Genomic DNA, 15,406 nt, shown 5'->3' with positions numbered 1-15,406 from the left:
TGATAACAATTTGTTTCTGTTTATTTTTGGGGTCTAGAAAATTGTTAATTTTGAGAGGAGTGGAATTTTAACAAATTAACAAATAAATAGTAGTTTTAGACCATTTGTAATAATTTTTTTTAAAAATTAAATGACAGAAAAAATGTGTGATTTAGTATTTTTTTTTAAATGACAGTTTTACATGCAAAACTTGTTAATTTGTTACTAGAATCAAAAGTTATTGGGGAAAGTCTAAGTGTAAACGAAAGTCCGTTTCTTGTCAAACGTAATTTTTACTACTAAATTCTAAAGTAAAGTTATTTTAAACTGAATTTCTGCTGTAAATAAAGAAACTGAAATAGCTTTACCATATTATCAATTCAGAAACACTTGGACAGGTGCATGCTGAAGTGGGCGGAGCAGAGGCTGTACACTGGCCACTGTGCTGTGATCATGGTAATGACATGGTAATGCTGAATGACATGGTGATGCTGAACATGTGCTACTCGTGCCACTCTTCCTCAGAACTGATCACCGGCTGTGGAGGGTGGAGGAACAGGTTGGGTATGAAGAGTCATGAAGCATCACAGCGAGGCGCTACAGACTCTGCACTGCGAGCGTCATCACTGGACAACTGCCGACTGAAACAGGAGCTGCTCTTAACTACTCCAAACACAAACAAACCACACACACACACACACACACAGACATTCTGCCCTTTTACATGAACTGAACATGAGCTACAGTCTTAAATATCAAGGTGCGGAAGATAAACCTGCTGCTGTACATAGTGTCAAAAAAAATAACCTCCAGCAGACGTTGTTTTTTTTTGCGATTTTTACTGTAAACTCTATTTGTCATGTTTATAACATAATGTAATGCTTCAGTAACTTAAGTTGGCAACGTACAGGGTTTGGACAATGAAACTGAAACACCTGGTTTTAGACCACAATAATTTATTGTGGTGACGGACAGTTCTGGTGGAAACAGGAGAGTTGAGGAGCACATTAAATTCTGCCGTGATTTGATCAGCCGTGGTTTTATGGTTTTTGGATACAATCCGGGTTAGCACCCGAACATCCCTTTCAGACAGCTTCCTCTTACAGCGTCCACAGTTAATCCTGTTGGATGTGGTCGGTCCTTCTTGGTGATATGCTGACATTACCCTGGATACCGTGGCTCTTGATACATCACAAAAACTTGCTGTCTTGGTTGGTTGCGGCAGCAAGACGTGCACCAACAATTTGTCCTCTTTTGAACTCTGGTATGTCTTCCATAATGTTGTGTGCATTGCAATATTTTGAGCAAAACTGTGCTCTTACCCTGCTAACTGAACCTTCACACTCTGCTCTTACTGGTGCAATGTGCAATTAATGAAGATTGGCCACCAGGCTGCTTCAATTTAGCCATGAAACCTCCCACACTAAAATGACAGGAGTTTCAGTTTCATTGTCCAACTGTTTTTACCCCTGTAGTTACGCGTTCTAAAAAATCGTAAGCACTTTAAAATACTCATAGAATCTAATTTTGCAGACTTTGAACTGTTTTGCTGACAGTTTACTGATGTTTTATAGCAAATCAACCAACTATAACCAAAATATGTCCCACATTTAATGTCCTAGATTACCAGTAGGGACTAACGCAACAAAAAAAAAATGTTGGTAGTCGACAAAAATTGGTAAATAAGTTTCGATTAGTCGATTAATTAACCACTATTTCTGCTACTATTTCTGTTCTGTTGAGGTTTTTACATCTTTCTGTGTAGAAAATCCAACAAATTAGAACTCCAACATCATTTATTATTACTGGCAATAACGTCAATAACATAAAACATAAAATTAAAATTTTATCATTTTATATTGTGCACTTATTGTGCACTTCTAGGTTCTATGATATTAATTAAAGGAATGTCTTCAGCACATTGATGTTTAAGAGTATACCATGATGGACCAATAGAGAACCAATAGAGATATCAGATGCCAGATATAGGAGTGACCCCTCACACCAGTATCCAATCAGATGAGTTGTGGGTTGTTAGATGGGTCTCGGGGTGGCTTTGGTCTTTGGTGTGTGTGGGTGTGTGTGATGGTTATGGTTATGATGTTCTGCATGATACGTGTGTTGAGACATGTGTGTGTAGGTGTGTGTGTGTGTGTGTGTTAATCAAGTTGGCTTGGTTGACCGTTGGTTGACCGTTGGTTGACCGTTGGGCCGGCACTGATGGTAGTTACTGTAGGTGCCACACACACACAGTAGCTCAGAACGGTAGTGGTAATGGGTTATGGGTAAGATTTTAAACTGGTTTACTCTGAGCAGAAGAAGTGGGAATGGGAAGTGAGGTTTCTGTCGGGGGGGGGGCTTTGGTAGCTGAGGGGGCGGAGCTGATGCAGTAAGGGCAGATTGATGGGTCGGTGGGGGGAGGGGAGATGAGTGGAGCAGATTTACGAGCGCTTTCTCCTGCCCTCAAAGTTTCTGAAGTTGGCCGGTCTGATCTTCATCTCAGCGAACTCAATGGAGTGCTCGTGACCCTTCCAGTGGAACCAGTTCACGCCCTGCAGAAGAAAGAAAAAAAAAATCACAGTGTTGATTAAACTTGTCCAAATGTTTATCACTCTGTTTACTACAGTAATAATACCATTATGTCTAATTATACCACTCTTAGTTCCGACCCTGCAGTGTGATTGGCTGAGAGGCGTTCTATGAGTGCCATTATCAGCTGGTAATGCACTGTAACTGTAACCAAAGCTCTCCATGTATTACTTCTTCACTACATAAAGGTAACCTAGCAATGATGCAGCGCTTACAAACCAAATACAAACCAAATGCGATGTCATTTTACACCACTGGGAGCCCCTGGATCCCATATAGGCACAGTGCAGAAACGCCATCTCTCCAATTCAAAAATACATAATATTATAGCACACATTATCAGCCACCAATATCAGTTTAAGAGTTGTAATTATTAAAATAAAAGCTTAAGTGTATATATTTTCCAGTTAATATAGGGTATTTTAGGCTGAATGTAAGGTGGACTCTTGTAATTCCACAGGTCTTTCCGCTTCTTTAAAAAAAAAAAAAAAAAAAACATTTTCTTTAAGTCAAACGAGTGCTGGACTTTAATCTACACAAATTTCTCTCTTGAAAACCTATTATTTGGGTGAGTAAAGCACTTCTATTTTTTACAGTGCGCTTAGATTTCCACGATTTTGACTAAAATGGCTGATAATTCAATTTTCTCGTCCTGTTTAACTCAAAATCTTTCAATAAACAGCAATAATTGCACTCTGGTATAATCGCAATAGTACACTCAAGGTTTGTGCTTTAGCGTGTAACATCAGCACTGCTGTGATGTGGTCGTAGGCACGGGGCAGAAAAAAAGGATAGTTTGGAGTGTTAATTTAATTGGTCCAAATGTTTATCACTCTGTTTAGAACAGTAATAATACCATTATGTCTAATTATACCACAGTTAGTTCCGACCCTGCAATGTGATTGGCTGAGAGGCGTTCTATGAGTGCCGTTATCAGCCGGTAATGCACTGTTACTGTAACCGAAGCTCCCCATGTATTACTTCACCACATACAAATAACCTAGCAATGATGCAGGGCTTACAAACCAAATACAAACCAAATGCAATGTAATTATACACAGACAAAAATGCATTATTACACACATTATCAGCCAGTTATATCAGGTTAGGAGTTGTTGTTATTAAAATAAAAGCTTAAGTGTATATATTTTCCAGTTAATATCGGGTATTTTTTAGCTGTATTTAACTTGGCCTCATCGATGGGGGCAACAAAGTAAACAAAATGTTTACTTTTAAATTCTTTCAGTTAATCGAGCACTGGACTTTATTCTACACAGATCTTTCTCTTGAACCCTGTTTTTTTTTATTTGGGTGAGTAAACCACTTCTGTTTATTTACAGCATGCTTATATTTCCACAGATTTGACTAAAATGGCCGATAATGCCATTTTCTCGTCCTGTTTAACTCAAAATCTTTAAATAAACAGTGATAATGGAACTGTAGTGTATTCACAATAACACACTCGAGGTTTGTGCTCTAACGTGTAACACAAATTAAATGTTTAAGTTGGTGAGTGTTAATATTTGAAGTTTCAATACATATAAAAAATGTATTATCTGGGCTAAAGATTTCTAGTTGGCAAAACGCATGTGGTTTTCTTCAGACCGTAAAAGTTTAAGTTGGCCTCAAAACTCGAAAAATCTAAAAAAAAAAAAAAGAGTTTTCTCAACTTTTTTACACTATTTTTACACTGTAGGACCAATAAAACTGATGTTAATAATGATAAAACTGTAGTTCTAAGAGTGAAGGACTGAAGTGAGCATACGCGGGTTCTAACAGGTAAATCACTAATCACTAACTAATGTAATGGGAGGAAAATTACAGGTACAGGAAACTGTATAGATTTCAGTTGTTAATATTTCAATGCAAGCAGATTTTTTTTTTCTGAGGTCATCTAGTTACTGCACCACCTTGGAATGCTTCGAGTACCACCAGTGGTAGCCATACCACAGTTTGAGAACCACTGATGTTGTAAACTAAAAATGGTGTGTGTGTGTCAGTCCTGCAGTGTGTTTAGTACTTCAGTAGACGTACTTTGCTGTGGCTGTTGTCTCCATATCGTCCCATGATGTTGACCCGATGGCAGTTCTTATACCAGAAAGCTCCCTTATACGAGAGAGCACAGTTGGTGACAGCGATGTCGTTATCGTGGTCATAGGTGGAGAAGGGACGGCCGTTGTGATAGGTCATCGAATCGCCTGAGATAAAGGATAAACACAGGATCATTATTATAATGGAAATGGATTATTAATAGTAGCTCACAGAAAATAGGCCACAGGTTCTCACAGTTCATCAACACCAGTGATGTTCAGAAGGTATGTCCTATAGTATATGCATATAACTTTACACTTTTAAACATTTATACAGTAAAATAAAATGAAAAAAAAACATTAAAACAAAAAAAATGTACAGTAAAATAATAATAAATTATCATTTAATTAAGTAATTAAAAAAAAATCAACTTTTGCTGATTTTTCATGGTGAAAAAGTGACATAAAGAACAGAGGCTCTATGGGATATATCATATTTCATTACAATTACATGTCATATCAGTACATGTACCAATTATTTGTTTGAATATGAAAATGTTTACAAATTCAGAATTTCCTAATTTATATTTATTTTTTTATTTTATATTTGGTGAAAATTATGTTCATTTGATAAAAAAAAAGTTAAATATTAACAATTTTCTCAAAATGTTTTGTATATAAAAATATGAAACAAATGTTAATATTAACATACACAAATGAAAATGAAACATTTATACATATTTTATCATTATTAATCATCACTTTTAGTATTCAAACATTTTAAAATATTATAATATTATTTTATTTATTAATTTATTTTGGTGGAAATGATGTTTATGTAAAATAAAAAAATCACTATTTACATTTTTTCTCAAAATGTTTTGTATAAAAAAATATGATAAAAAATGTTAATATTAATATAATTAAGAAAAAAGATCAATACAGACTTTATTATTATAAATAATCATTTTCAAAAAAAGAGTTTTATTATATATATTTTTTCTTGTAAAAATGATGTTCATGTGAAGTAAAAAAAATCAATATTAACATTTTTTTCCTAAATGTTTTGTATAAAAAGATGAGAAATCGTGTTTAAAAATATAAAATAATATAGTTTAATGAAAAAAATAAAAAAAATTAATGTAAAAAAGTTTTATTCCATTTTTTGGTATTTAAGTTTTATGTTTTATTTTTGCAAATGATGTGTATTTGAATTAAAAAGATAAAGGTTAACATTTTTCTCAAAATGTATTGTTATTTAAAAATATGATAAAATTGAATACAATGTAATTTATAATTAGGAAAAAATGAATACAGATTTTTAATGTTATTATTATTTTTTATTTATTTATTTATTTTGGTTAATATGAAATAAAAAAAAATAAATATTAACATTTTTCTCAAAATAAATTTTTAAACAATTAATACAATTAAGAAAAATGATAATAATAAAAAATAATGTTATTATTGATCATAATGTTAATTTTGCTTACTTGATAATAATTGCAAATAAAATTTTATTATGATCCTATATGATCCTTATTTTGATCTATATATGTATTTTTATGTGGATGTTTAGTTTTTGTGGGGGTGTAATTGTACCTGCGGTGCCGCTGTAGCCGCCCACGTGCACCTTATACCTGGTGCGAGGCTCTGAGACGGAGAACTTATCGTACTGAGCGTACGCTGTCTCGCCCTTATCTCTCAGATCCACCCGCAGCTCGTACTGACCCAGAGACGTGATCTTATGCAGGTTAGACAGACCTGAACACAGAGGAGCACAGTCAGCAGAGAGATTAACCTCGATATTAATATCACTTTATTATAATTCTATAATCTCACGCTCCGTACCCAGCCAGAACTCGTCATTCATATCCCCAAATCCAGCGGTGTAGTTCCTCCAGTTCCTGAAGAAATCCACTTTACCACTCTGCCTCCTGACAAACACCTGGAGTATTATAAATAGAAATAAATTAGTAGAATTATTAATGCATTTATATACCATTTCCATTAATAGCTGAAATATGTTCCTAAAAAAGTAATGAAACATTCCAGACTTGCTTCAATTTTACCTTTGAAAAAAAATGCTTTTATTACGTCCAACCATCTGCGTCTTACTGCTATCAAAGGCTCACTGCTGCTGCTGCATCTCAATGCCAATCAGCCAATCAGCTTTCTTTAATACACCGTCTCTAAACCCATACATCTCCCAGTGCCCCTCCCTAACTATCCCTCTTGTTTTTTTTTTTAAGCCTTTTTTAAAATATGAACTGAGAGTGAAAACAACAAAAATTAAGGCCTTTAATTACCCTTTAAAAGTGTTTTTTTTCTGTGATATTTTTTAGATTTTTAATTATTTACCCCCAATTTTCACAAATATATAGAAACGCCCCCAAAACTAGAAAGGTGAAGACAAGAACATGCCTTCCTTCTCTTTCGATCTTTGCAGCATCATTGGTCAATCAATATGATTGGAGGAAAGCGCCAGATCTCCAGTTCTGATACATCAGCGAACAGAAGATGCCTATGCAATTCAGCATCACATTAGAATTGATGTGAGGAGCCAACTATGCTCTCTCTCGGACTCCGGCCGCTGATGGTGCAGAGCAGCATGGTCCAGGATTCAAACTTTGAATTTGCTGCCATTTAATTGAAATTCATTCTTCAATCTACCAGTAAAGAAGTTTGCTATACTGCTTGCTTCAACATAAGTGCAATACACGATGCATCCACCCCCATGTTTAACAGTTTTATGAGAGGGCACAATTGGATTAGTGCACAGGCATCTGTTGGCTGATGTATCAGGTGTTTGGGCGTATTTCTATTGATAGCTGGAGTATATATGAATGTGGATTGGGTAATTAGCCTTCTAAATACCTTGGAGCAGGTTGGAAATAGGGTAAAATTATAAATAAACTATTGATCAAAAATAAAGATAATACAGTAATTGTTTTTAAAATTAAGAAGGAACTGTTTCACCCTTTTGCTTTCTGCCCTTTGAACATAACTGGATATTAAATATTAGTTACTCACCATCCAGCCGCCTCCGTCGGTGGTCATGTCGCAGTAAACCTGCAGGGGCTGACTCTCATCACCTCGCAGGTAAATGGTGTACATGCCGGAGGTGGTGTCTCCATTCAGCAGAGCCTGGGAACAGTCCTTGGGGTGTCTGTACAACACTCCGACTAAAACACACACACAGATACCAGGCTTAGGTACGTATGCAGCTGCTATAGAGTGGAGTTCTGAGCTAGAGTGGGGGTCTTTAACCTTTTGGGCCACAGAAGGGGGGTTTATTAGATACCCAGAACTTTACAAAGCTCTATTACTGTGGCCAAGAACTTTAAAACCCCCTTTATTGTTGCCTAGAACTTTATATAGCCCCAGAACTTTACATAGACCTCTTACTCTGTCCTAGACCTGTACACATCCTCAGAACTTTACACAGACCCTTTACTTTGTCCTAGAACTTTACATAGCCCCAGAAATTTACATAGAACGTTTATTGTGGCCTAGAACTTTAGTTAGACCCTAACTGAAGCCTAGACTTTACAGAGAACTTTACTGAATCCTAGAACTTTACATAGGCCCCTTACTGAAGCCTAGAACTTAACATAGCCTCAGGACTTTACATAGACCCCTTACTCTGTCCTAGAACTGTACACCCCCCCCAGAACTTTACATAAACCATTTATTTTGTCCTAGAATTTTACATAGCCCGAGAACTTTATAGAGATCCTATTTTGTGGCCTGGAACTTTACATAGCCCTTACTGAAGCCTAGAACTTTACATAGACCCAGAACTTTACATAGCCCCTTTATTGCAGCCTAGAAATTTACATTGCAGCTCTGGGCCAGAGTAAGTGGGGAGTTGTAAAGTAAAGAAAACATTGATTTGCTAGATGTTTAGCTAATGTTTAGGGAGACTTGTAAGGTTTTAGACCACAGTGAGAGAGATTTGTTAAGGTTTGGGCCAGAATAAGATAGATTTGTAACATTTTGAGCCAGAGTAAGGTAGATTTGTAAAGTTTTGGGTCAAAGCAACGGAGATTTGTAAAGTTGTGGGGCAGAGTAAGGTAGATTTGAAAAGTTTTGGGCCATAGTAAGGAAGATTGTAAAAATTTGGGCCATAGTAAGGAAGATTTGTAAAGTTTTGGGCCATAGTAAGGAAGATTTGTACAGTTTTGGGCAATAGTAAGGGAGATTTGTACAGTTTTGGGCCATAGTAAGGAAGATTTGTAAAGTTTTGGGCCATAGTAAGGGAGATTTGTAAAGTTGTGGGCCACAGCAAGGGAGATTTGTAAAGTTTTAGACTACAGTAAGGGATATTTGTAAAATGTTATACCACAATAAGGAAGATTTTTAAGGTTTTAGACCACAGTAAGGGAGATTTGTAACATTTTGGGACAGAGTAAGGGAGATTTGTAAAGTTTTGGGCCATAGGAAAGAAGATTTGTAAAGTTTTGGGCCATAGTAAAAGAGATTTGTAAAGTTTTAGACCATAGTAATGGACATTTGTAAAGTTTTGGGCCATAGTAAAAGAGGTTTGTAAAGTTTTGGGCCAGAGTGATGGAGACTTATAACAGTTTTAGACCACAGAAAGATAGATTTGTAAAGTTTTGGGCCACAGTAAAAGAGATTTGTAAAGTTTTGGTTCTGAATAAAGGAAGTTTGTATCAACAGTAAGATGCATTTTTTAACATTTTGCTCATTTTTCTTTGTGCATGGACTTACTGGTGGTGAAGATGGTGGAGATGATCCGGCTCCTCATTGGGCCAGAGATGGCCTGCAGGCGGACATTGTACTCGGTGGAGGCGCTCAGCTGACCCATGTTGTAGGATGTGGATGTGGGGCTCAGGACCACCTCCTGAAACAGAATTAAGACAATGTTTAATTTAAATGTTTAAATGGAATAAATAATGGATGTCTCTGACTTTTGCACAGCATTTTGTTCATACAGCATTATTTAAACTGTAGTGTAAGATTTTTTGGTGTTCCACTGACCCGGACTGCACCATCTGCGGACTCGTAGGTGAGGATATATCCGGTGATTTCCGCCCGCGGTGCTTTCCACGTGAGCATGGCGCTCTCTGTCTGGATGTTGCTGGCTGCCAGGTCCTGAGGAGCATCCACATCTGCAGCAGAGAACACACACACACTTAGCACTGCTATTATAGCTAACTTTAATAGTAGCATGAGGGGTATATACAGTATATAAGACACAATTATTTACAGTTGCGAGAAAAAGTATGTGAACCCTTTGGGATTACTTGGATTACTGCATTAAATTGGTCATTAAATGTGTTCTGATCTTCATCGAAGTCACAGCAATAGACAAACACAGTCTGCTTAAACTAATATCACACAAACAATTAATTATATAGAGTATGTGTGACTTTTTTAAGAGCTAATTGGAGCTTATCAGGATGTGTTGGTTAAAGCTGCCCTGCACTATAAAAAAACACACACCAGTTTTGAGTTTACTGTTCTTAAGAAGCTTGATTGCTTGATGTGAATCATGCCTCACACAAAAAGTCAAGCTCTTAGAAGACCTATGTTTCAGAATAGTTGACTTGATGCTCATGTGTCCAAGGTAAGATAAAAGACGGTCTACAAATGGAGAAAGTTCAGCACTGTTGCTAATCTCCCTAGGCGTGGACATCCTGTAAAGGTGACTGCAAGAGCACAGTGCAGAATGATCAATGAGGTGAGGAAGAATCCTCTGGGAAAGAGTGTCAGCTAAAGACTTACAGAAATCTCTGGCAAATGCAAACTAAATTTTTTGCTGACAAAAATTTATAATAAGGAAAACATTAAACAAGAATGGAGTTCATGGGAGGACACCACGAAGGAAGCCACTGCTGTCCAAAAAAAAAAAAAAAAACATTGCTGCACGTTTGAATTTTGTAAAGAAGAGCACCTGGATGTTCCACTACTGCATTACTGGCTAAATATACTGTGGACAGATGAAACCAAAATTGAGTTGTTTGAAAGGAACACACACAACACTATGTGTGGAGAAAAAAGGCACAGCACACCATCATCAAAACCTCACCCCAACTGTGAAACATGGTGGAGGGGGCATCATGGTTTGTGGCTGCTTTGCTATCTCAGGACCTGGACGGATTGCTGTCATTAACGGAAAAATGAATTCCCAAGTTTACCAAGACATTTTGCAGGACAATTTAAGACCATCTGTACACCAACTGAAGCTCAACAGAGGATGGATGATGCAACGGCACCCAAAACACAAAAGTATATCAACAACCGAACGGCTTCAACAGAAGAAAATACGCATTCTGGAGAGTCCTGATCTCCTCAACCCAATTGAGATGCTGTGATATGACTTCACATTTAATTACTAATTTATGCAGAAATCCAAATAATCCCAAAGGGTTCACATACTTTTTTTTGCAGCTATATATTTACTGTATGTATGTGTGTGTATTACCTGTAGTAAACTGTGTGGTAGTAGCAGCACTCTTAGCTGCTTCTTTCACTGCGTAGACTTTAACAGTGTACTCAGTAGCAGGGATCAGAGAGTTCATCTCAAATTCCACGATGTTTCCAGACACTCTCTCCATCACTGGAGGCACTGCATAAAAAAAATATATATATACACAATTATACACTGCAGTGTTTAGTATTCATCCTTATCTAGAACTTGGTGATTAACTGCTGATAGTGATAGTGAGTGTGAGCTGTAGTATTACCCGTATCTGCGCTGTAGGTGATCACGTATCCGTCCACTGTAGCAATGGTGGGTTGCCAGAGCAGCAGAGCTTCTGTATCGGTGATGTTGATCACTGTCAGACCCCGAGGCTTATCCAGAGCTGATATAAAACACATTAATCACAAATCTATGAGATAATCACTTCATTATATGTAATTACTATAATTTATAGAATTTAATTATTGAGTATTGACCACATAGTAACCTCACATTATGTATTAAGTTGTTACTTAAAAGTATAGATCAAATAGTTAATGAGTATGGACTAAACAATAGAGAGCGAGTACACAATAAGTATGGATTATGTAATCATTTTGATTATAAATCAAGAAGGTATTAAGCACGGATCCAATAGATAGATGGATAAATGAACTGATAGATGGGTACATTGTTGGATGAATGCATGTATGGATGGTTTGATGGATTAGTAGATTAATGGATGGATTGATAGATGAAAGGAAAAATGAAGTAATAGATGGGTACATGGATGGTTGAATAGGTAAATGGATGGATGGATAAGTGAGTGGATATATGGATGGTTGAATGGATGAATGGATAAATGGTTGGATAGATGGGTGGATAGATGGGTATGGGGATACATAAAAATATGAATGCATGGACAGATGGATTGATGGATGGATGGATGAATGAAAGAATGAATGCATGGGTAGGTGGATACAAGGATATATAAATGGTTGGATTAGTAGATGAATGGATGTGTGAATGCAATGATGGCTAGATAAATGGATGAGTGGATACATGGATGGTTGAATGGATGAAAGGATAAATGGATGGATAAATAGGTAGATAGATGAGTGAGTGGATATATGGATGTATGAATGGATGGATTGGTAGATGAATGGATATACTGCATGAATTGATACATGAGTACATGGATGAATGGATGGATAGAGGACAGGTGAGTGGATACACAGATAGATGAATGGATGGATCAATAGATGAATGGATAAATGAACTAATATATGGGTATGTGGGTGGATATATTATACCATTATTCATGGTTGAATGGCTAAATAGATAAATGGACGGATGGATGGATGGATGGATGGATGGATGGATGAATGAGTGAGTACATGGATGTATGAATTGATGGATTGATAGATGAATGGGTAAATAAACCAATAGATGGGTATGGGAGTGGATATATTATACCATTATTCATGGTTGAATGGCTAAATAGCTAAATGGACGGATGGATGGATGGATGGATGGATGGATGAATGGGTGAGTGGATGGGTACATGGATTGTTGAATGGATGGATAGATGGGTGAGTGGATACATGGATGGGTGGATGAATGGATTAATGTGTGGATTGATAGATGCATAGATAAATGAACTGATAGATGGGTACATGGATAAATGGATGTATGAATGCATTGATGGCTAGATAGATGGATACATGGATTGATGAATGCAAGAATGAATTGATGGATTGATACACATATAGATGAATGAATATGAAGTGATGATGAAGTGAAAGGTAAAATTTCTAATGTATTAATAATTATTTTTATTAATCTGGAATAGATGAAAGACAGTTTTTTTGAATTAAGTACATTTGAGTGATAAGTATATGAACTGTACCTGTTGTAACTCTGTCAGAGCCTGGCTCGCTCTCCTCCAGTCCCTTTACTGCAGTTACGGTCACCTGGTAGGTCACTCCAGGGGTCAGGTTAGGCAGCACCGTGTGGGACTCTCCTCCATCAACTGTGATGGTCATGGGACTTCCTGCAGGGGGCGACAGAGAGACATGCAGGTTTTTTTTTAACCACAGCACTGAATGAAATGCACTTGATTCCAGCAGCCACCAGGGGTCAGCACTGTAAAAGAAAAGCCCTCTCTGATCCCACAGCAGGGACTGATGGGTAAAGCAGACAGCGATGATAGATGAGGTCCACTAACGGGCCCTCATAACTGCGGATATGCATGCCTGCGCTTATGATCTGAAAACCGGGGCACATTTTTTGGGGGCCAAAAAGGACACTGTGTGTCTGCGTGGGAGTTTAAAGACCTGACATTTTTCATAATTTATCATTTTGTTTCGTTTTGCAAGGAAAGAAAAAACACATCACGTTTAAAATCGCAGGAAAAAGAAGCTGTTTTATGTCGATGTTTTTGAATACTTCAGATTTTAGTCAGTCACCTCAGATCAGTCTGTGCGTCAAAAAAAAAAGACTTCTTGCCAAGTTTGCAGTTTGCGCTATTTCTTATATAAGCGGCCGTACGCAATAAATCACACTCGCAGTGCGACCAAAGGCCTGTCATACCAAATAATACGAGTCATATTTAAGACGGAATATAAGACCTTTTATATTGCACGCGTAATGCATTATAGTGGGTGTGCTGTCAATTCAGTAGCCCTACGGAAAATGGTTTTGTCATCTCCTGAGTTAGCAGATCTGCTACAGGCGCCCCTGAGGATACTCTAAATCTACACCAGCCCTCAGATGGAGAAGAGCTTATGCACAAAATGAAATATACAGTAATTCAGCGGAGAAATCCATACTGTAGGAGGGAAGAGTATAAAAAAAATGCTGCTTATTAATTTTTTTTGTATCTTTGGATGTCATTTTTCTTATTGCTCCTTAATAATATAAAATAAACATTTTCTTTCATATTTACATCTTAGGCTATTATAATAGTTAAGCATCGAATCCCACAAATTGTTTGTTTCAATTTGTTTGTTTTCTCCCAAATTCCAAGTTAAATATTGTCATTTAGAGCATTTATTTGCAGAAAATGAGAAATGGCTGAAATAACAAAAACAATGAAGAGCTTTCAGACCTCAAATAATGCAAAGAAAACAAGTTCCTATTTAAAGTTTTTAGAGTTCAGAAATCAATATTTGGTGAAATATCCCTGTTTTTTAATCACAGTTTTCATGCATCTTGGCATCATGTTCTCCTCCACCAGTCTTACACACTGCTTTTGGATAACTTTAAGCCTTTACTCCTGGTGCAAAAATTCAAGCAGTTCAGTTTGGTTTGATGGCTTGTGATCGCCGGGGCATTCGGAGCGGCGGCTCTCGGTAGCGCTGGGGCTTGTGGAGCGGCGGCTCTCGGTAGCGCCGGGGCTTGTGGAGCGGCGGCTCTCGGTAGCGCCGGGGCTTGTGGAGCGGCGGCTCTCGGTAGCGCCGGGGCTTGTGGAGCGGCGGCTCTCGGTAGAGCCGGGGCTTGTGGAGCGGCGGCTCTCGGTAGCGCCGGGGCTTGTGGAGCGGCGGCTCTCGGTAGCGCCGGGGCTTGTGGAGCGGCGGCTCTCGGTAGCGCCGGGGCTTGTGGAGCGGCGGCTCTCGGTAGCGCCGGGGCTTGTGGAGCGGCGGCTCTCGGTAGCGCCGGGGCTGGATCGGCCTCGCTCTTGTCAGGGCCGTTCTCCCCCCTCCACGACTCCGACTCGGCCGCCGAAGAGTTTCGCGGGAGAGAGGGGGCGGAGTCGGACTTTAGCCCGGGCAGAGAGGCGCAGAACTCGTCCTCCTCCTCTGGGAAGACGCAGCAGCAGCAGAAGTCCGGGCCGGTGTGAGCGCAGTCCGCCTCGCGGTGTCTGGGCTCCGGACACCACTCGCACCAGCCGAGCTCGGGGCGAGGCGTCCACTGCTGCTGCAGCCACCTCTCGCTGGCGTCCTCCCACCGCTGACGGAGCCACTCCGGCAGGAGAGAGGAGAAGGGGAAATCCCCAGCGTTACCGCTGCAGAGCGATGGAGAGAAGCTGGGGGAAGGCTCTGGCTCGAGGAGTAGGGAGGCGAAGGGGAATTCCCCGGCGTCCTCGCAGAACAGCGGTGAGTAGCCGGGGGCAGGCCTCCCTTTTTTCCTCCGGCGAGGCATTTTTATTTTTATTTTTTTTATTTTTTTTATTTATTTATTTATTTAGAAAAAAAAAAAGGCAAAACGAAACTGAGGTGTGGCTTCGGGCAGCTAAACAAAGGCACGACTTGAGTCCACCACAGCCCCGTGCCGTGCTCCACGCCGCGGCTTCCTTCCTTCCACTCCCATTCATTTTCACACACGCCCAAGACATAGAGTTTCTGTGTCCCGACAGCCTATAAACATCTTGTTAACT

The 15,406-nt window shown here is 38.7% G+C and overlaps 1 protein-coding gene across 4 annotated transcripts in view; it reads right to left on the bottom strand.

Moving 5' to 3' along the window:
* Positions 1 to 1,314: 1,314 nt before the first annotated feature.
* Positions 1,315 to 15,406, bottom strand: part of tncb (tenascin Cb) — a 182,505-nt gene continuing 168,413 nt past the window's right edge. For all 4 annotated transcript variants that reach the window (XM_049470312.1, XM_049470311.1, XM_049470314.1 and 1 more), the window contains 10 exons: positions 12,938 to 13,081; positions 11,312 to 11,431; positions 11,050 to 11,193; positions 9,603 to 9,733; positions 9,333 to 9,465; positions 7,632 to 7,783; positions 6,450 to 6,546; positions 6,201 to 6,362; positions 4,603 to 4,766; positions 1,315 to 2,531 (listed from right to left, as the gene is read on the bottom strand). In XM_049470312.1, coding sequence (XP_049326269.1) covers positions 2,421 to 2,531; positions 4,603 to 4,766; positions 6,201 to 6,362; positions 6,450 to 6,546; positions 7,632 to 7,783; positions 9,333 to 9,465; positions 9,603 to 9,733; positions 11,050 to 11,193; positions 11,312 to 11,431; positions 12,938 to 13,081 — 1,358 coding nt within the window. In that variant the 3' untranslated portion in view covers positions 1,315 to 2,420. The remainder of the gene's footprint in view (positions 2,532 to 4,602; positions 4,767 to 6,200; positions 6,363 to 6,449; positions 6,547 to 7,631; positions 7,784 to 9,332; positions 9,466 to 9,602; positions 9,734 to 11,049; positions 11,194 to 11,311; positions 11,432 to 12,937; positions 13,082 to 15,406) is intronic.

The sequence above is a fragment of the Astyanax mexicanus genome, chromosome 22 (assembly GCF_023375975.1).
Source record: "Astyanax mexicanus isolate ESR-SI-001 chromosome 22, AstMex3_surface, whole genome shotgun sequence".
NCBI classification, from domain to species: Eukaryota; Metazoa; Chordata; class Actinopteri; order Characiformes; family Acestrorhamphidae; genus Astyanax; species Astyanax mexicanus.
This window is presented reverse-complemented; position numbering and strand designations above follow the sequence as displayed.